The 22,477-nt window shown below is 40.8% G+C and overlaps 1 protein-coding gene across 3 annotated transcripts in view; it reads right to left on the reverse strand.

The window, feature by feature from the left end:
* The window catches only part of slc7a9 (solute carrier family 7 member 9), a 31,570-nt gene extending 13,399 nt beyond the window's left edge, over window positions 1-18,171 (reverse strand). The window contains exons 1-4 of one of the 3 annotated variants that reach the window (XM_085266941.1): window positions 18,114-18,171; window positions 13,826-13,944; window positions 4,903-5,050; window positions 3,598-3,840 (exon numbers count right to left, since the gene is read on the reverse strand). In XM_085266941.1, coding sequence (XP_085123067.1) covers window positions 3,598-3,840; window positions 4,903-5,050; window positions 13,826-13,930 — 496 coding nt within the window. In that variant the 5' untranslated portion in view covers window positions 13,931-13,944; window positions 18,114-18,171. Of the gene's footprint in view, window positions 1-3,597; window positions 3,841-4,902; window positions 5,051-13,825; window positions 13,945-14,918; window positions 15,040-18,113 lie in introns of those variants that run through there. The other 2 variants (XM_085266933.1, XM_085266925.1) reach the window with 2 other exon arrangements.
* Window positions 18,172-22,477: the final 4,306 nt, after the last annotated feature.

The raw sequence follows: 22,477 nt of genomic DNA on the forward strand, positions 1-22,477 counted from the left end.
TGACTACTGCCTCCGCTCTCTGGAAAGGATCAAATGAGCCTGCCGCTGGCCTTACGATAGAGCTTCAACGACATCTGCTGGGCCATCATGGATAACTTGGGCCTCTCCCCGGAAGACCATCATGAACGGTTTCGGGACAGTCAGATGAAGGTAGTGGAACAACTGTTCATGTGGTCCTGGAAACTGAATGACACAGCAGTGAGGTGGCTGTAGCCCAGGCCGTCAGAGGGAAACCACCATGAACTGGTGGTTCTGCAGCAGTTCATTGAAGGGCTGCCCAGGGAAATGGCACGATGGGTCTGCTCCCATCGGTCAGCAAGCTTGGAAGCTGTGGTCACACTTGCGGAGGACCACCTGGCTGCGCAGACCAAGGGAGCAGAGAGCCACAGCCAGCCAGTTACCAGACCACAGCTCATGCAAGCACTCAGACAGAGGCTCCCCGACCCCTCCCCAGTGGAGCGGTCGCTGATGCTTCATGCAACAAACCAATTTTTACCTGGTCTGCTTGCCCAGGCCCTGGAGTGCTGGAAGGAGTGCGCCCGGGATCTGAAACGGGAGTGTCTGTTGAGGTGTTTCGCATACCCGGGGCTCCAAACCCCTCCCCTGGTCAAAGAGGGACATACAGCATTCCAGTAAGGTGTCAAGGGGATATACGCTAGGTTTTGGTGGACATGGATAGTACACAGACCCTGGTCCACTAAACCCTGGTGGCGAATCCACTCTGCCTTCAATAATGCCCCATGGCGAATGGGCTACTAGTGAAGGCGGAGTGGATGAGGTGAACTGTGGTCATGGGGATCTTCGCAAGTTTCCCATTGTACCGCTGCATATAAAATTTAAAGGAAAAATGCATACAGTTAAGGCTGCAGATAACTCACGCCTATCGCATCCCCTATTTCTGGGAACAATTTGCCAGGGATGCAATACGAATGGCTATCCGGTGGATGGTCTACTCTGGGTATTACCTCCTGGAATGCTTATCTGTTTCAGGTCATCTCCTGAGTCGGGATCACCAAAGATTACTGACTGATCAGGGCACATCATTCATGTCTCACACACTTAAGGACTTGTAGGAATTGTTGGGCATTAAATCTGTTCAGACCTGCGTCTACCACCCTCAAACTGACGGGTTGGTGGAGTAACTGAATAAGACTTTAAGTTCATTCACGAGGATGAATGCAGTTGTGGTCATTGGTTAGACCCTTTGTTATTTGCAGTGAGGAAGGCTCCCCAGGGCTCCACAGGACTTTCAGCCTTTGAGCTACTCCTCGGCAGAAAGCCACGGGGGATGTTGCACCTGATTAAAGAAAACTGATAGAAAGGTCCAAGCCAAAAATGAGATTCAATGCATCCTGGACCTGAGAGCAAAGCTGCACACTTTGAGGAGGTTATCAGGGGAAAATATACTCCAGATCCAGGAACGTCAACACCGCTGACTCAGGCAATTTTCACCAGGAGACAAAGTGCTTTTATTACTTCCTTCTTTAAGCTTAATGTTACTCACCAAGTGACAAGGACACGATGATTACGGGACATTAACTGTGAGGTGGTGCGGTCGGGGAAGAGCCACACAAATATGTCATCTCAACATTGTGCAAGCATGAAGAGAGGTGGAAACCGACTTTCTGGTGAGCCTGGTTAAGAAAAGGCTCAGATGTTGTTTGCAGATGTGTTTGCCCCCTGTCCGGCTGTATGAACCTCTCATAGAGCACCATTTTGAAACTCAGCCTGGTGTGATGGTGCGTTCACAGCCATACAGGTTACCTGAACATAAAACACACCCGAACATAAAAATGGGGATAATAGAAGAGTCACACACTACGTGGTGTAGCCCCATAGTTCTTGTGGTGAAAAAAGATGGGTCTGTATTGTACTGCAAAGTGAATGAAGTGTCATGATGTGATGCCTACCCCATGCCCCAGGACAACGAGGCTCTGGACCAGTCAGGCACAGCTGAATTTTTCATGCCACTGGATTTAACCAAGGGCTACTGGCAAATTCCCTTGTCTGCAGAGTCCAAGAAAAAAATGTCCTTCTCCACTCCGTAAGGATTGTACCTATTTGTAACACTTCCGTTTGACTTGTTCAGTGCCACAGCCACCTTCCAGTGCCTCATAGACCAGGTGTAGCGTCCACACGCTTCATATCCTGCTGCCTACCTGGAAGATGTTATCATCCATAGTCATGCTTGTGCATGTGCAATGGGTGGCTGGGATCCTGGAGTCCCTGAGGCAGCTGGGCTCACATCCAACCTGAAGAAGTGTGCAGTTGAACAGAGGGAGGTCCAGTATTTGGGGTACCACTTTGGGGGCGGACAGGTGCACCCAAAGATGGAGAAAACAGCATCCATCACAGCCTGCCCGTGTCCCAAGACCAAGAAGGAGGTGAGGCGGTTCTTGGGGCTGGTCGTGTACTACCACAGGTTCATGCCCGGAAGGGTGAACCAGATCTGGTCCAGTGGATGGAGTGGTGTCAGGCGGCATTTGTGTAGGTGAAGAAGCTCTTCTGTGGGGAGGTCCCCACACCTAACTTTTTTCCTCCCTTTTTGTCCTGCAAACAGACACCTCGAATGGAGGGCTGGCTGTTTTGTCCCTGCAGGTAAGGGGGGTAAAGTGACCGATCTTGTACATCAGCCAGAAGCTGACAGAGTGAGAAGGAGCTGGTGACAGGAGAGTGGAGTCAGCTGGAAAGTGTTTACCCCGAAACACTGTGGAAGCGTAACAAACAAAAGAAACTGTGGGATTATAATATTATTTTATGCCATGTTATACCCCTAATTAAAGATTGTGAATTATTATGTAGTTTTAGTTTGCATTATTCTCCTGAATTAGAAGAAGGTGATAACTATTGCATTTGTTAAACTGATTTGCATTACATTAGACTGCTGATTTATTGTGAATGAATGATATTGTTTTATGATGCATTATACTGCTGAGTTATAAGAAATACTGTTCGCAGAAAGTCATCGCCTTATTTGTCTGATTAGAAGAGAACAGAACATACTGGAGTTTTCTGCCCCATCTCAGCAGGAGCAGATAAACAGGGAGCCAAGGTCATAGCTTAGGCGCTGTGTGAGAGAAAGAATGTGAATGTTTAGGCTTTTATGATTAGGTGGGGGCCACTAGAGGCTATAAGAGTTTGATCAATGCTCCACCATTTTGAGATCTGATGCTGTCTGCGTACGGTGTCCATCTCCCACGCGTGTGATCATTAAAATCATCGTTTGACTCAACCCGGCCGGACCAGTGTTGTTATTTTGGTTTTTCCTCTTGTATCCATCCCCAATATTTGAATCCGTAACAAAACCCATAGTAAGAATACTGTGTGGTCTGAGTTGTGTGTAGGCATCACAGTTGGCTTTAATTATTTTAATTTCAATAAAAGTATTTTTTTTTTACATCTGCAAATTGGAGAGTGACATCGTTCTGGACACCTTACAAAGTAAGGCACACATTAGCTTGAAATGGCTAATGTGGCCTGAAAACCGATTGTCTTCACAATCACTTTGTGGTTTCCATTATAAAGTATAGTCATGTATGAGCTTCTAAAGTGACTCTGTACTTGTGTATAGTTTATTGCTGTTAAGCATGAACTTACATATAGCCGCTGCTGCTAGACACTTGGTGACAATTAGAGGTGGAGAGCAGCCAGGGTAGAAAGGAGTAGAGGCATATTCTGCAAAGCTCAGTGTGATGATAGCAAAGGATGAAGGCTTTAACACCATAATAGTTGTCCAGGAGTAAAGGTAGGCAACAATAGAGCCAAAAGCCTCCATGAAATAGGGGTACTCGCCGCCTGATTTGGTGATCATGGTTCCAAGTTCAGCATAACACAGTGCTCCTATGCAGCCACACACAAAAACACAAAAACACAGAAAGGAAAGTTGTAAAACAACACAGAAGAAGGGACTTTCAAAACTTTGTATGAGTTCATGTATTCAAAGCAGTGGTAAGAAACCTTGCATGTCTGTGACACTCATATATGCTTGGCACACTCAATCGCTGTCATTATATCTCCCTTGCTTCTTATGCTCTCATTTTCAATGCTCTTCACCTCTTATTTTAGTTTTAATAAGATCAAAAGAAATGGTTTCAAATTTGTTTTTTTTCTAAATTTTTGCATTACATTGCAGGTGCTTGTGCTTCCAGAAATATATGTAATATATGATATATAGATAGATATAGATATATATCTATATAGATATAGAGATATAGATATGTAGACACACACACACACTCTCTCACACACACACACACACACACACACACACACACACACACACTTCACCAGTGTGCCACCCAATTTCTGGGCTTTCAAGTTAGGTTGACCAGAAAGTATATCTTCAGATCCATATAATTAGATTCAGGAAATCCAGATTAGATGGAACCCATTTTATATAAAACTCTGTCAAACTACAATAATCAAAATCTAAATACAACATAACTGAAATACAAACTAAAGCCATACTAAATAGCGTGTGCTAGTATAAACAGTACAAAACAAAAATTTAACTGACTTAGATCAGACATCTTTTGTTATTTTTTCCCCATTTAATTGTTTTCTCACATCAAACAGTTCACAGTGTCTGAGTGATAAAACAACGATGTTCTTTACGCTTTTCGGGAACATCTCCTTTGTATCTGTGAGCTTAATTAATCTGAAGACTAATGTGCACTAAAAATCCTCACAATAACGATTTTGACTTCAACAGCCAGTAAAAACATCTTCCACAATGAAAAATTATATTCCTGGCAGAAAACAAAAGGTGATACTGTGTGAGCTTGTTCCTATTCTGACCATCATTATTTGTCTACATGACTTGAAAAGAATATTAGATTCCTGATATAGCAACAGAACTGGTTGCCGAATACAATGAAATATGAGTTAAAATGTTGGTCTCACCAAGAGTAGATAACACGCCGCAAGCAGTCCAGATTAGGAGGCAAGGTCCCACAGCTCCCGAGTACAGCAAAACAGACTTTGGGGAAATGAAAATGCCTGAGCCAATCATAGTCCCCACAATGAGACAAATGCCACTCAGCAGACCAACCTAAGCAAGCACATGGAAAATAAAAAATATTAATGTGTTTTTTCAGTTATTTAATGTCAGTAACTGTTTTCAGGAAACTATCATTCCCATGTGTTCTATAACATCATAATTATATTATAAAATAATAATTTTTTTAGCAACACCGGTTTAATGCGTGGCTGTGCTTCAGCTCTTGGGATCTGAAATAATAGTGGAAATAGTTGATGCACCATTTCCGTGTCATATTTTGATTTTAAGTTGGTTGACAGCAGCAGTTAACAAACTCCAGAACTGATTGAATCAGACATCATTACGTTGCCACGCTGAGTGAGGCAGAGTAAGCTGCTAAAGACTAAATTAAAGATGAAGAAGTCCCTTATCATTAAAAGCAAAATCCTCACATCTCACAACATGTGAAAACAAACATCAATGCCACTTTTATAGGTAATTTCATTTTTTAGTCACCATAAGTATATCAGGCAAGAGATAAGGGTAAGAATGCACTAAATGGTAAATGGCCTGTATTTATATAGTGCTTTACTAGTCCCTAAGGACCCCAAAGCGCTTTTCACATCCAGTCATCCACCCATTCACACACACATTCACACACTAAACTCGTACTTTGTCTAAATCACTGCAAAAGTGTTCCAGATCTTTCTGTGGATCTCATACAGCCTTACCCAGTCATGAAAAAAAAAACCCAGAGAGGCTTGTCATCTCTATACCTGTTTAGAAATTTCCCAAGTATCCTTGAGAGGAGTAAAGAGCTGGTTTAATGTTCCTCAACCAGAGTGAAACCACATTTTTCATTCTGAATCTTGGGTCCTGGTTGGTGTGTTGCCGGGGTTGTGGGCGGGTGGGTGCATGGGGGCCCAGCCCTGGAGCAGGGTGCCGCCGGTGCGTCGAGCCACCTGGGGGGCTCTTCAACTGGTGGGGGAGATTGTCACATCTTGCAGGAGCTTTCCGCTCTTCAGGAACTCTCTCTGCAGGAGGGGGAGATACAGGAGAGGTGGAGGAAGATCTCAGCCTGGGCGTCTATTGTCTTATGAGTGGATGGTGGTGTGGGTGCAGTTTTCTCTGTGGTGGGGTTGGGTGGACTGTCCTGGGCTCTGTGGGGCCGGGGGGCGCTGCTGCACTGGGCCCCGGTCTGGATGGGCCTGGGCCCCCTTTCCCTGGCGGGTCGCGGAGAATGGGGGTGCCTACTGGGGTCAGCGGGGGAGCTGGCCCCAGGGAGGGGTTACCTGCCCCTCCCTTCCTTCCCTCCCCATCTCCAGCTGCCTCCCTCTTCCCGCTCCACCACAACCACCCACACATGCAGGGCCTTGGAGTAGGGGTATGTCACCAGGGTGCAGAGGAGGCTACCCCCCCCCCCCCCCCTCTGTCCCCTTCTGGCTGCCTCTGCCTCAATTTTATCCCACAACTTAGACATTCACATTACTCACACTCTCATTACACATACATATAGGATCTTGGGGGTGGGCACGATACACGGAATCCAAATTACCATCAGGGTGTACACCTCACCCCTGGCGTCGTTGCCCACCTCTCAATTTTAAATACACGTAGACATTGAGGGCTAGCAGGAGGGACTATGCGCTTACCTGCTGCTCTCTGGCAGGTAGCTCCATGCCCTCCTGGGTTTTAAATGCACCTTAGAACACACATGCATCAACACTACAATGAGCAGGTGGAGGGAGGTTTGGAGTCTTCTCTCACCCCCATTCTCTGCGGCCTGCTGGAGCGGGGGGGCTAGGAGGAGGAGTTGGCCGTCCGACTGCGGTCTGGAGTGTGGGGCCTCCCTGCTGCTGCGGAGTCGGGGCGGTCTGCCTCCCCCCACCGCAGGGAAAAGGGTAACACCACCTGGGTCTGGGTGCAGTTCCCCCTCCAGGGGCAAGGGTACCTAGACCCGGTTTGTAGAGTACGCTTGGGGAGTGTGATTGTGTGTACAGCGTCTCTTTATGTCTGTCTCCACGTTGGTTGAGTGTGGAGTAAGTGCATATGAGAGCATGAGGGTGGGAATGGATGTTTGTATCTGTGTGTGCCTGTATGTCTGTGTCTATATGTCAGGTTGGGTGTCAGACGCCACCTCTCTGGGGACATCTCAGGCCCTCCAAGGTTTGGACGCCTATCTCCCCCCACCACCACTTCCCCTGCCAGTGGCGGACTCCCTCAGACATCGGTGCATTGGTGGTTCTTTGTGTCTGGGGGTGGGCGTCCGGGTACACACCGGCTCACTCCTTGGCGGCCGCTTATCGGGGCCTGGAGCCTGGGGCCTGGAGCCTGGGGCTCGCTCGGGCCACTTCGGAGGTGGGGTGCCCTCGGCCTCTCGGCCTGGGGCTCGGTCACTCAGGCACAGCTGGCTGCCGGCGGAGCTCACGGGCACGTCACTGCAACCCCCCCTGGCTTCTGCTCCGCAGCTGCTGAGTGAGCCCTCATCTGGGACTCTCCTCAGCTCTTTCTGGGACAGTGGCGCGGCTGCCCCTCTGTTGGTCTTCCTTGGTCTCTTGTGTTCTGAGGGCCTCTGGATGTCTGGAGTTTTGATCTCCTTCATACCTGCTTCATGCCCTGGAGGACGGGGCTGTGGCCCCCCCACACCCTCTAGCAGATCATTACATGAAGGACCCTTTTAAAAAAACAAGCGCGTCCATGCTCACAGGTGTACACACGGGTGTCACACCCACAAACTACACCCTTTTTGGCTCCTACCTCAAAGCACACTGTGTTCTGTTGATCTTATGTGCTGCACAATAATGTTTAATATTTTGTATTTACTGTCATATTCCCATATATCATTGTGATGTTGTTTATTCTATTACTCTTGTTCTCTTCTGCTTGTTTTCTTTTTTCTTTCTCAACAGGTGATCCAGGTGATCGATATATGCATTTTCTTTTTCTTTTTTTTTCCTGCTTATTCTGTTGGTTTTTGTCTTTTGCCCTTCTCCCCCGTCCCTCTTCTCAGCTGTTTCCCTTTCCCTCTTTCTTTCTCCCCTTCTTTCCCCCAGTCAAGTCTGTCCCGTATTCAGCAAGTGAAAATAAAATAAACAATAAAAGGTGAATCAAATGGACCATTATGGAAAGGCTGGGATGGTCAATTTGTGTAAAGTAAATCCGTTGGGCATCTTTCTTTGCCTTTAGACAATAATTCTGATGGCAAAAGAGCCAAACGGGACAGGCAAAAAAATAAATAAATAAATAAATAAATAAATAAAATAATAGTGGAAATAGTTGATGCACCATTTCCGTGTCATATTTTGATTTTAAGTTGGTTGACAGCAGCAGTTAACAAACTCAAGAACTGGTTGAATCAGATATCATTACATTGCCACGTTGAGTGAGGCAGAGTAAGCTGCTAAAGACTAAATTAAAGATGAAGAAGTCCCTTATCATTAAAGGCAAAATTCTCACATCTCACAACATGTGAAAACAAACAGCAATGTCACTTTTATAGGTAATTTCATTTTTTAGTCACTATAGATAGATCAGGCTAGAGATAAGGGTAATACACTAAACTTGTACTTTGTCTAAATCACTGCAAAAGTGTTCCAGATCTTTCTGTGGATCTCATACAGCCTTACCCAGTCATGAAAAAAAAAACAGAGAGGCTTGTCATCTCTATACTTGTTTAGAAATTTCCCAAGTATCCTTGAGAGGAGCAAAGAGCTGGTTTAATGTTCCTCAACCAGAGTGAAACCACATTTTTTATTCTGAATCTGAGGTCCAACAAAGGGGCAGACTCTTCTCTTTTGTACCCTTCCATGCATCTTGTAAGGGAGGATACAGAGTATGGTCCCGTCTTCATAAAAAGGATGACCACCACTTTAGTTTGCACATTCAAAGACACCACCTTGACCACAATGTTTCAGAGGCATGTCAGCACACACCCTGATATCCCTTTGTTGGTGTTGATCTGATATCATCATAATAATTTTGGAGGAGGATCCAAAGATCAACACAACAACCAACAACCTCTGAGTTTTCAGTTAGTATTTTCCAAGAATTTGGCTAATCCTATTACATTTTCACAAGTAAACCAGCATGAGTAATGTAAACTGGCTAAAGGCAAACCTAACTTGATACTATATTTATTATATTGTATTGATTAATAAAGAAAAACAGGAACGACACATCCTGGGGTTATTGAATCCAGGTCACTGACCAGTGTCCGTGGGACCAAAGAGATAATTAACTAGTTCAGCTTACATTCCACTAACAGTAAGAACACAGGAGGAATGTCACACAATCAATATGAAAAAATAAAATAAAAATTACACACTCTTTCAATTCTAATTGTTTTTTTTTTATCAAAACATAATAGGAAAAAAATGGTTTCACAAAACATTATACTTTTTCATTTATTTAACAAAAATTAAGCCAAAATTCAAAAAGCAGTATATAAAAAAAAATAATAATAGAAAACTAAGTATACCTCATTCAGTGAGAATTGAGTACCAGCCAACTGCCAATGATCAAATACACTTTTACACAATTAACTGATCATCAGCAAGTATGACCACTTCTAAGAGCAGAAACATTGTCAAGTTGTGGGTCTGAAGCATTCAAGTGTCTGATAACACAATGCTGTAAAGGAAAGACATTAGTAAACATGTTAAAGAATCAATTATTACTACCAATAAATCTGAGGTTTCAAGACACTTCCCAATGTTTTCAAGAGTGAATATTCCAGAAAATTCACCCTAAGGTGAAAAAAGACCCCCCAAAAAACAAGAGCTGCATCTCAGAATCCACAGGCCTCCGCTAGCATGTTAAATGTTGCGGATCATGACAGTGCGATTTGAAAAAGACTATACAAACATGGTTTGTGTAGAAGGGTTGGAAGGACAAAGTGTCATGGTCCTGGGTCGTGTGACCCCGTGTTGAGTTTTATGTATCTTTTGTATTCATTTATGCTTTAGCTTAGTTCGTCTAGTTAATTTCTAGGGTGCTGTTTAGCCCTTTGTTTCTTAGTTGTTTATGTCATCTCCCTGTACTCAGTCTCCCTGGTTCGTGCGTCTACCTGTCATGCGTGGTTATGTTTAGTTCATGTCATGTCTAATCTCCATGTTTCCTGTTTTACTTTGAAAGTCTGTATTCAATGTCAGTGTATTTAGTTTCACTTCTCCTGTCCTGTCTTTAGGTTCATGTGTGTCAGCTGTGCTCCCATGTGTGGCCACTTCCCCTGATCATCCCTCATGTGTATTTAGTCTCTGTGTTTCATGCAGTCTGTGTTGCGTTGTCTGTGTTCCCACCCTCCATGTCCTCACGGCCAGTCTTTACAGTCATCTTCATGATTTTCTTAGTCTTCATAGCTTATCAGTATCTGCTTCCAGTTTAGTTTAAGTTCAGTTTAGTCACAGTATTTCTGCTTTGTTTGAAACCTGCTCTCTTGTATTCGCACCGGGGTCCACCACACACACCACCGCACGGTCTGTCTCCTCAGATCGTGACACAAAGCCTTTTGTATCTAAAAAGAACATGACAACACAGCTAAAATTTGAAAAGTTGCATGGGTTGCCAGGTGAAATTGTTAGGGAACAATGTCCTTTAGACACACCATATCAACACAAACAACTTTTGACAAATATTTAGCACACTAGTGGAAGGGTAATGGTTTAGGTGACTTAGGCACCTTGTAGTCATTTAGTCAACCACTAACTCCTGTATACAAAAGTATTCTAGAGTCAGATTTATCTGTCCAACAGCTAGCTTGGCCAAAAGTGAGTCATGAGCCAGGAGAATGACCCCAAACACATCAGCAAATCTGTAACAAAGTGGCTGAAAAAAGAAACTAATCAAGGTGCTGAAGTTCCCTGTCTAAGTCTTGAACCTAATTGAAAAGCTGCATAAACAAATATCTACAAACTTTAGAGCACTGAAGCAATATTGTAAAGAAAATTAGGTGGAAAAATCCTCCACAATAATGTGAGAGACCAATAAGATAATAGTTACTTCAAGTTATGGCAAATAAAAGTGGTTCTACAAGATACTGAATCATTGGGTGTACTTAGTTTGTCCACAAACTGCTTCTGCATTTTGGCTCAGTTTTTGGTAAATAAATAATGAAACAGTATAATATGCTATGTGTTTTGTTCATTTAATGTTTATTTAAATCATTTTAGTACCTGGTAAGGACTGGATATTTTTTTTTGCTGTCTTGACAAGGCTCGCAAAATTTCAAAATCTCTGGTAGCCATTCGGGCAGGCATTCTTCAGTTTTTGGTAGCCCAAAATAAATTTAGTAGCCCGAATAAAAAAGAAAGCAATTTTTTAATGTTTTGTTTCCGTTACAATATTATACTTTAATGTATAATATTGTAATGGAAACAAAAATGAATCAAAAAAAATGTTAAAATACAAATCACAACAACTGTATAAAAATTACAACCATCAACTCAAATACTTGGTTCAAATTGAACAGAAATTTCTATGAACTTGTAAGAATCAGTCTGTGTCAGATCCTGAATCTGAAATTTCCACTGAAGTCATGGGTAAGAGGCAAGTGGAACCAAGATCTAGGCCATTTACTTTTTGAAGTTTGCAAAGACTGCTAAATTTTGCCAATAGTAGTTCACTCTTTCCAATATAGCACGCTTTTTCAGGAGTTCTTGTTGTGCTTGGTTTATTTTTAGTATGTTTTTTTGCAATTGCTGTTTGTTCTGGGAAAGATACTGCAGACTGGGCAATAATGCATTTCTTGCATTTCTCATGGGTTCTGATGGGGTCTTTCTTAAAATTACTGGTCCCAGTAACAAAGGCGCTTGTCGACTCAGAAATCAAATGAAACTCACAACACGCCTGGCAGAACATCATGTTATTTAGCTTGTCATATTCCAGCCACAGAAGTTCTTTTGTCCATGAAACCAAAAAAGCTGCGCTTTCTTTTTGCCTCATAGTCTGATTTGTCCTAACTTTTCCGTTTTGTGGTAAGCTTTTCTTTGGCTGCCCCTTCTTCACCCTGACCTGTCTTATTTGGCTGAGCAGAACTAAAATACCAGCGTAAATCCTGCTGCTTTTACACACGTACTTACATAACGGTCAGCGATTCTTTGCACACTCAACCTCTCACATGTTTAAGCTTGCTGCGAGAGATTTCACTTGTCACTTTTGAATAGTAAGCTAATGAGTGATAAGACGATGTCAGAGGAATTGGTGCGCAATTAATCGTCACTCACCAATCAGTGCTGCTGCTCTCTACACACCGTTCGCACAATTGCAAAATGAAAGTGAAAGCAAAAAACAAGCGCAAATTCAAACGCAATTTCAATATGTCACATATTGACAGTGGCTCATCGATGCCAATGACATAATTACTCAGCTACATTGGCGAAAGAATGCAAAAGCATAGACATATATTTTCCTTCCTATGATAGCCCGACGGGCAGGGCTGAGTTAGATTTTGGTAGCCCGACTGGAAAAATTTTGCGAGCCCTGCTTGAATTAGGATTGATGGAGGGTTACTTTTACCATGACTGTAAATGCCGATATAATAAAAGAAGACAGAATTAAGAAGCAATAAAAAAGCAATATCACATAAAAACAAGTCTATAAAATGTGTTTAAAGAAGAGACCAAAGTAACTGATTTTCCAAGCCTTATCTCTTCAGGTAGGTCATTCTAAAGCCTAGGGTGTGGTCACTTTTAGGGCCCTTCTGGGAGGGCCCTAAAAGAGAGACCAATAAGATAATAATTACTTCAAGTTATGGCAAATAAAAGTGGTTCTACAAGATACTGAATCATTGGGTGTACTTAGTTTGTCCACAAACTGCTTCTGCATTTTGGCTCAGTTTTTGGTAAATAAATAATGAAACATTATAATATGCTATGTGTTGTTGTTCATTTAATGTTTATTTAAATCATTTTAGTACCTGGTAAGGACTGGATTTTTTTTTTTACTGTCTTGAATTAGGATTGATGGAGGGTTACTTTTACCATGACTGTAAATGCCGATATAATAAAAGAAGACACGCAGCAGAATTACGTGTTTGTGTGTGTGTGGGGGGGGGGAAGATATGCGTGTATTCACATCGTTTATGTTAATGAGAGTGTGGGGAGTGAGTTGGAGGGTGGGGTGAGCTGCTTTTAACCATGTAAAGCACTTTGTGCTACATTTTTTTTGTATGAAAAGTGCTTTATAAATAAAGATTGATTGATTGATTGATTGATTGAAGAAGCAATAAAAAAGCAATATCACATAAAAACAAGTCTATAAAATGTGTTTAAAGAAGAGACCAAAGTAACTGATTTTCCAAGCCTTATCTCTTCAGGTAGGTCATTCTAAAGCCTAGGGTGTGGTCACTTTTAGATTTATGCTTCAAATGTGAGACGGCCTCCCAGAAGGGCCCTACCTGAGGATATAAGGATGCAAACATTGGGTAAAGTCTTAAAGATCTATTAAAATAAACAGCGATCTGGTGGGGCTTGATATAAAGATACAAAGCCAGTGACTTTTCTTTATGCCAGAAAGAGAATTACAGAAGTCTGCAGAAAAATATGTGTGAATGGACTTTTCCAGGATGAGAGCAACGACTATCATAATCCTATTTTAACCTGAGAAAACCTTTCAGTTCCCATAAGTTTATTTTAGGTCTTATGGAGCTTATTAGGCGTCTGGATTGCACTGCTGAGTGGATGATTATGGAGTTAATCTGTAGAGACGCTTGCTGTGGTACTGCCTGGTACTCAGTTCCAAGGCTCTATTATTGTAAAAGGTAAGGATGATCCTTTAGTGTGAAAATTTAGTGAGACTTGTTCTCAGGAACCTGCATGTATATAAAAGTCAAGCACACTGGTTCATACTTACATCTTTTTGAAGGGCAACGGCCTTCACCACCTCCTTGTTGTCTTTGGTAAGGTCAGTGGAGCCATTCTGTGACTCCTTTCTCTTCCTTATTCCACTTTCATCCATAGCAACACACTGGTCTATGAGGTAACATAAGTGTTGACACACATTACAGACCACTTGCATTAACTTTTACAGGAAACACATCTTTGTTGTCCCTATAAAAGGTTATCATGACATGATAACGTTTAGAGGGAAAACTATGCTCTTCCATGGGCAGTAAATGTTCCCTTTCATCAAGATACACAGTGACTCTCAGAAACAAGAGCTCACTAAAAATCCACTCAAAGCCAAATCAAAACTAAATTTGTTCACAAATTGATTCCCATAATCTTACAGATTTAATTACATTACCAGGAACAGATATGGCTCAATTGCACAAATTTTGATTTTAAAGAGTTTCACTACAGTATTAACCTCATGCAGTGATATCTTAGACTAATCATCAATAGAGCAGCTCAATAACAGCCTTAAAGAGATCACTGAAATATCTTTAGAAGGGTTTTGGGTTGATTTTAAGTTTATTATAAGGTGATTCAGCATGTAAGCATTGTTTGTGTGGAGCTTTTAAACAAATATAATAGCAATTTTTAACAAATGTCCCTTAGAGCTGTATTAACTGTAATCCTTAACATTCATTAACTATTTGAGAGTCAAAGGGTTAATTTTAGTGATTTTTTGTGATTTGTAAAATTTGGATTTTGTAAAATTTGGATTTGGTGCTCTTTAGTGCAGTAATGATCAGCTCATATGCTTCATATGCTTTTTAACTGGGAAAAACTGTGAATATATTACTATTGTAAACATAGACTCCAACTTAGTCGTACTAGGAGAACTGGTACAGACCGGCAGTAAGTCAAACATTATAAAAAGAATGGGGAGAGCGGAAATGTGTCTTACTCTGACACTCAGTGATAATATTTAAATACAAATTGTAGGAAAGAATTGCTTGAATGTAATTACATTTAACAGTAGCTCTGCATCACCACTATCACATACTATGTAATACATGATTATAAAGAAATGCACATTTAAAAAACATGTTTTAACTTACTTAACTTACTTGAAGAAAACAAAAACCTCAATGTTGGTCCATGAACCTTGAATGCAGCTTTTCCAAACCCAGGTGCAGTATTGTGAACACGCAAATTATGTTAAGCTAAGTTCAGTGAAGTAGAGCAGAAATGTCTGATGAAAATTGGGGGGGAAAAGACAAAAATCTCCATGAGACTGAGTAACTCCTCTGGTGGGAGGTTCCCAAATGTGATTGGACAGCTCTACATGAGAAGGGGGATGGGTTAAGGCGAAGTTCTAGCTTCATGAAATCTATTGAGCAGAAGCTTTAAAAAGGGACTGCTTTGAATTACACAGCAGATTTTCTTAACTCATAATATTGTGCAATAGCAAAATTTTATACATATGCAGCTCCCCAACTTTGTAAAACAGTAACTGAGAGTAGGAATATAGTGAGAGTCTGACGGCAATACTATAACCATAAAAAAAGAAAATCACATGATAAGCTTTATTTCATTTAATTTATACCCTTTTGTTTCTTGAGGGAGATCACTTAATCTGTTACTCAGTGAGCACTCCAAGAATCCCAGTAAGAAACTAAAAGTGACACAACCAAAACACCTATTACGTTTTTTTCTGTTTTGTTTTTTGATACTCTGAAAGAATTCCTTCCTTCTGAGTTTACCTAGCCTGACTTCCTTCACAATGCCTCTTTGATAAGGATATGTGACACCCCTGCAGTTGTGTGCTTGAACATTTGTGAGTTTGTGTGCTCATGTTTGACATTCCCTTTCCACTATACATGTTCTTTTACCTCTGAAAGAACATGTATTTTAGGCTGTAAAGTTAGCTCTGACTAGGTCACCTTTAAATATACCTTCAGATATTATTATACAAATCTTTGCTTCATTATGACATCCACAGATTCTATTACAGACATTAATATTCAATGAAATGAGTGAATCAAGCTAAAAATGAGAAAGCTTTGTATATTGTTAGAGTGAATTGTTAAATGTTTGTCATTTTTATGTTTACCATTTGTACATTGTTTTAACTCTGATGAAAGAAATTTCACTGTCCTTCCCCCCAGATTCTCGAGGTTCTAGGTGGGGAGATGTAGTCTTTTATCACAGACACATCCTTGTGCTTTTGATGTAAGCTTCCTGCGTTTACGACCCTTTGGTCAGCAGGAGGTCTGACACACACACACACACACACACACACACACACACACACACACACGCACGCGCGCACACACACGCACACACACGCACACACACACTTACTTAAATACAGAAGTTCACACATATACATACAATGCCTTGTCTTGGAACCAAGGGGGCGTGGCTTTGTTCTGACGTGTTTTGTGTGAACTGTCTCTCAATAAAAGGCAGCAGGTGGAGGTCAGATCTAGAGGTCATTTTCGTGGTGGACACAGACGAGGCCTCCCTTGCGCAAATAATTGATCGATCGACTGTCTTGTTTTCTTCATGATGAATAAGTCTCTAGAATTACCGGGGCTTGTGGAAACACAGACCCAACATATATAGGATCATATTATGTCTTATGTGAATAATCTTGTATGATCTGTGATGTAAATGTAAGTGCAAATTCAAACAAATGCCTTAACAAAAGTGAACATTGCAGAATTGTTGTGCCTTGTGATAAGGGCAGACAATGACCTGTTTAATTATGTCATTTCATACGCATCTGTTTTAAGAGATGATGGACTATGACTCTTAGGGGATTTGCAATAATGATAACTGTGGTTCAGATAAGACATGATAAGATGAAATAATCCTTTATTAGCTCCACAGGATGGGGGGGGGTTCAGTCTTAAAGCGGCACAGAGATAGACGCATAGAGTCAAATAAAAAAAATACTAGTATCTGTAAAAAAATAAAATGTGGTTGTAGTTGTTGTGGTGGTTGTTGTGGAGGTTGTGGTGGTGGTGGTTGCCATCTCCCTTGGACTTTTACCACATGCTGACTCATTACATAAATGAATGGGGAAATTCACGTGTTTACGTCAGGCATTCAGTTTTACTGGAATTGTGTCATCTCCATGACAAATGTAGATGCGTGATTCATGACTAAACATCACTTTAATCCAATCATCTGCACTCAGTGACTGTTTCTTTAGCCCATTACAAGCTTGTTTTCTCTTGTTTAGGTGTTAGTACTGGTTTTGTTTGGCTTTTTTGTATGTAAATCCATTTAGCCCATATCTTACAGTTCTCTCACAAATTTGACTACAATTTTTGCCCATTCATTTTTCATTTTCCTGTTGTGCTTGTTTTTCTATTTTCAAAGCATATTTCCATGTCCTACACATCTTCCCATGTCCACCTGTATAGTTTCGCCTTAATACCTTTTCCACTTTGATTGAATTTTCTTCAAATTGTAGATACAGCTAACTGAGAATTACCAACATCTCCATGTTGAATTTCCTTCTTGAAGGACTTGTATATTTAATTTGAATATTTAAACTGACAGATCTCTTGTTGGAGGAATACTTCCTTACAGCAGCTTGTTAAAATTTGCAAACAATCTTTTTTTAATTTTTATTTTGAGTGGTTTGATTTGTGCAGGCATTGATGCAAATTCAAAGATGACTCCATATTAAATGTTTTTATTTTTGTTTGTTTTTTTCTGTATGTGATCTAGATTAAAATGCTTTATCAAGTATTGTTGGGTCTATGTTTCCACATGCCCCGCTAGTTTAGAGTCAAAAAGCAGCTCTTGGAGCTCACACTCCTCACCTGTCCCATAGCCCAAATCCTTCAAAGAGCAGCTTCCCTCGCAGCTATTTATTGACAAACTGTTACAATACACATCACAGCAAAAGCACCTCCCCTCGTAAGACCCCTCTTGATTACAAAGACAAGGCACTATGTGTGTATGTGTAGGCACTTGTATGCATGTGCAAGAACGTGTGTGTGTCTATGTGTGTCCATGTGTGTGTTTGGGTGAGTGTGTGAGAATGTGTGTGCGTGTGTGTGTGTATGTGACCTCCTGCTCACCAAAAGGGTCGTAAAAGCAGGAAGCTACAACACAAGAAACAGATCTTCCAGATAGAATGTATCTGCAGTAAAACCTCCCCCAGCACAGAGTGGCTGGAGAGGTGGTCAGAAACAAAGGAATGGCTTTGATCCTACAGTTTGAACCAAGACAAATTTAAGAAACACAATGACAACATTCAACAATTAGACTTAACAAGTATTAAATCTACTAACCTCAGCCAAGGAAGAGTTATGGAGGACTTTTGTCTTTCACCAACAGCACTACTGATTGGACTACAGGCAGCCATTTCAGCCTTGTTACGCATAAGCCTCACTTTGTTCACACTGTGGGTGTGTTTATGGGTGTCATCAACATCACACATAAATAATAAATTATACTGATGGAGATCACTTAATCTGTTACTCAGTGATAATGATAAGCTACATTAAGGAATTATAATCCTAAAATTCCAATTAAACACCTAAAAACCAATCAAATATACCCCCACATGCTCTCATCTCTAGTCATTAAAATCTTGAAGTTTTCATTTGACCTCTGTCAATGGAAAATTGTATTTAGTAGTCAGTATAATCTTTTAGTGATATAAGTTTGCATATGATAGAATACTGCATGTAGTTATTTGTATTAGGAAATATTCAACCATGTATACTTAGAGGCATATAATCAATTGTGTGTGATCTCTAACAGGCTGCAGGCTTGGTGTGCACTCCAGGAATGCACCCCCACGTCCTGGGAGCATGAGAGTTCGTACCTTGTTTTATTGTTTTACGGCAGGATTAACGTAGCTATGTCTGTTTTAGTTTAAGTGCTTCTTTACATATAGATGAACTGTTGGATTTTCCAGACCAGCGGGTTAAGGGAAGTTGTTCATGGGGTCACACTCTGACCCTTTGATCTCACACACACACACACACACACACACACACACACCACTGAAGTATAAATAAAGACCAGGGCAAAGCTCAGCGCGAGTCTCAGTCTGGAGGCTTTACTGAAGAAGTGTTTTAGAACATTTTCCTTAACAACCTCTGTCCACATGTATTTTATTAGTTGTATCTTGGCCTGTCGATCCATCAGTGAAATGGAATGATTTTATGTCATTTTTGAGATTAAGTTTGAAATAATAATAAGGTGAAAAACCAAACTAACTTCAGATCTGGTTAGAATTATATTTGGTTTTGAGTGAGTTAAGAATGTGTATATTTGTACAGATTGGGGTCCATTATGTGTCTCAACAACTTTAGAAGTTAACACAGGATCAATTATTTATACAAGTTCACACTTTACTGGGTCTTACCGGGAATGCTACTATGTGCTTCTTTGTGATTTTTGCAGCAGGTAAACAACACATTGAAACAATGCTGGTCTGAACATTCTGTCCTCCAGGAGATGTTTAACTCTACCACCATCAATGTGTCACAAGAAAAAAAAAACAACAAAGGTGAGGAGGATTACTACAACAATTACAAAGGAATATACCCTCTGATTGATGAAAAAGTGTTTAGTGTTAAACTAGAATTCCTAGACACTTTTGCTGTCTTCATTGTTCCTGCTACTCGTATGTAACTTTGAAATTGGCAGGATATTAAAAAGGCCTATAATGTTCAAGCTGCTTGAGTTGAGTTGGCTCCACTTGTATGTTCCTCAGCTTGATGCGACCTTTCCTGAAAAATATGATTAACCACATTTTTGGGAAATCTCAGTTCAAAATCCCTGCCAAATCTGTTGAAAAAAAGAAATTACATAAATAGAACCTGTCTAACAAACTAGTAATTTAAAAGATATCAAAAAGCAGCACATCATGCACTGTAAAATCTAATTAGTTCCCAGAACTCAAAAAAATTGAGGAAACTCGTTGCCTCAAAAAAAATTGAGTAAAGCTAAGCTAAAAATGACTAAATTAGGACAACTTATTTATTTTGAGTACTCTATACAGGCTCATTTGTTCCCAGAACTCAAGAAAATTGGATCAAGTTTACGTAAGATGACCAAGTTAGGGCAACTTACTCATTTTGAGTACACTGTACAGCCTTGTTAGTTCCCAGAACTCAAAACAATTGAGGAAACTCGTTGCCTCAAAAAAACTAAGTAAAGCTTACTTAAGATGACTGTTAGGACAACTTATTCATTGCAAGTCTGCAGTATTAAGAATAACTTGATATTTCTGACTGTACAATACTAATTGTTTACGTCTGTGAAGGTTCTCAGTCATCCAGGTCATCGTAGTCAAAGGAGCTTGCAAAGAAAAGTGTCTGGACTTCTTTAAGTTACTTGAAGACGTTTCACCTCTCATCCGAGAAGCTTCTTCAGTTCTAAGGTCAAATGGTGGAGAGTCCCAGATATAAACCTAGTGGGAGTGACCCCCCACAGAGGAACAAAAGGACCCCCTGATGATCCTCTAATCGCCTGAGCCAAGGTGTGAAACTGGGTGTGGGTCCCAATCAGCCAGAGTTTTGGGTGAGTTCATTGTGAAACCTGGCCCCACCTTATCATGCGAATTCCTGAGATCAGGTGGCCCAGGATGTGAGTGGGCGTTAAGGCGTCTGGGAAGGGATCTCAAAACTGGATTATAGATGGCAGAGAGTTGGTGTCGTAAACCACCACCTCTGTTCAAAGATGGTCGCTCACAGTGGACATAGATGGCTTCTTTCACTCCTCTTTCTTTGGTTTGAAAGAGGAGTGAAAGAAGCCATCTGGCTCAAGCGATTAGAGGATCATCAGGGGGTCCTTTTGTCCCTCTGTGGGGGGTCACTCCCACTAGGTTTATATCTGGGACTCTCCACCATTTGACCTTAGAACTGAAGAAGCTTCTCGGATGAGAGGTGAAACGTCTTCAAGTAACTTAAAGAAGTCCAGACGCTTTTCTTTGCAAGCTCCTTTGACTAATTGTTTACCTACTGACAAACATTTCAAGTTCAACTAAATGAAAAAACAATTTGTGGTAACCTGAATATGATTAAAAATAATTAACAAAACTTTTTGTAATGATGTTAAAATCAGCCCAACTTTTATTTTCAAACACAACCAAGTATAACAGCCAACATACTGGACACTGTTCTGCTGAACAACACTGTTATATCACTGTTATAATCTCACAATGAAACAAAGTCTCAGATGTAATTATTCTGAAAATAAGTTTAGGCCTACCACAAGTCTGTTTTGTACTTACATTACTTATATAATCAAAATAAAATATTTATTGTTCTGTCACAAGTGCAGTCTCTGATTTAAACAACACATTTGTTTTTCATTCCAACACATGAGCTGGAATGTTGTAATGTTTTAAGGATGCTTGTTTCCAGTCCAGGCATTACTGCCTGAATGACTATCATGGATCGATGTGATCCAAATGTAGGTGCAGAAGAAAGTCTTTAACTTCCCTTAAGTACAGTGGCAGTGGATGTGGGTTGGAGATGCAATGAGCTTGAACCTGCAGGCGACCATCTTCACTGACCACACTATCTGTGACGGAGGACTCATCTCTCCTGGTGTCCTGCAAGCAAACAATCATATTTTTTGGAACATGAACTTAATTGCTTTCTTAAAACATTTTTTATGTGTAATGCTGAAATATCTACTTCATTTATCAAAATATCACATATTTGCAAAAGTGCTTCCACGTTTTCGGAGAGCTCTGTTATCCACCAGCAGCTGACCGGGAGGTCAAGGCTCGATAGAGTCCGGGAGCACAGCTAACTTCTGGCTATTCTTTTCAACCCCCCTGCACTCTTTTGCTACTCAGGTTAAACATGATATATAGTTAGTTAGTTAGTTAGTTAGTTAGTTAGTTAGTTAGTTAGTTAGTTGGTTATGGCTATGGATTGAAAATACCCCCACCCCTAACGGCTGCACCTCCCAAAGAATTTTGTCTGGGCTCTTATCTCACTTTTTTTTATTTCAAACAATCAACAGAAAATTTCACCGACACAGTTTTATGTAAGGTTTTTAAGGCTGTTGTGTTAATTTTTAAGTAACATGACCCCAGCGGCAGCAGCAACGCTAGGCTAACACTAACTAGCTAGCAAGATTATAAACCTGGTGCTAAACTAAGAGAAGCCGCAAAATCAGTTTGAATAAGAGTAAACATTTACTCACCAAGTCAGTGTATCAGGTAAAGATTCACAGCAATGACAATAATCTCTTGAGCTGACGCTTCTCCAGGTTTGTTCAACATATGCCATAACAAATGCTGGCACCATGAACATATGGACTGATCCGAGAGGGAGGAGGAGGTAGTCATGTGGCATTTTCAAAACACATTTTTCATCCTTCCGCCCTGAGAAGCAAAACTTCCAGCTTACTTAGTTTTTCTAAGTTTAGACAACTCAAATAAATTGAGTTTATCAGCATTTTTGCATAAAAAGTACTGGTAACTTATTTAAATCGAGTTCTAATAACAAATTGATAAAAATTGAGTTCAGCCCATTTAATATTTTTAATTAAACACAATATTACATTTTACAGTGTGCCATGATCTAAAGAAACCCAAGAACAACTGAGATTTGCATTGTGGGCTACTTTTTGTGAAAAATTTTGAATTTATCAGTGAGAGAATAAAAATCCTCGTCTCAATCAT

Source organism: Mchenga conophoros, linkage group LG1 (genome assembly GCF_057382185.1).
Source record: "Mchenga conophoros isolate Kocher_MC1m ecotype Shallow Benthic linkage group LG1, M_conophoros_male_GT1.1, whole genome shotgun sequence".
Taxonomy (NCBI): Eukaryota; Metazoa; Chordata; class Actinopteri; order Cichliformes; family Cichlidae; genus Mchenga; species Mchenga conophoros.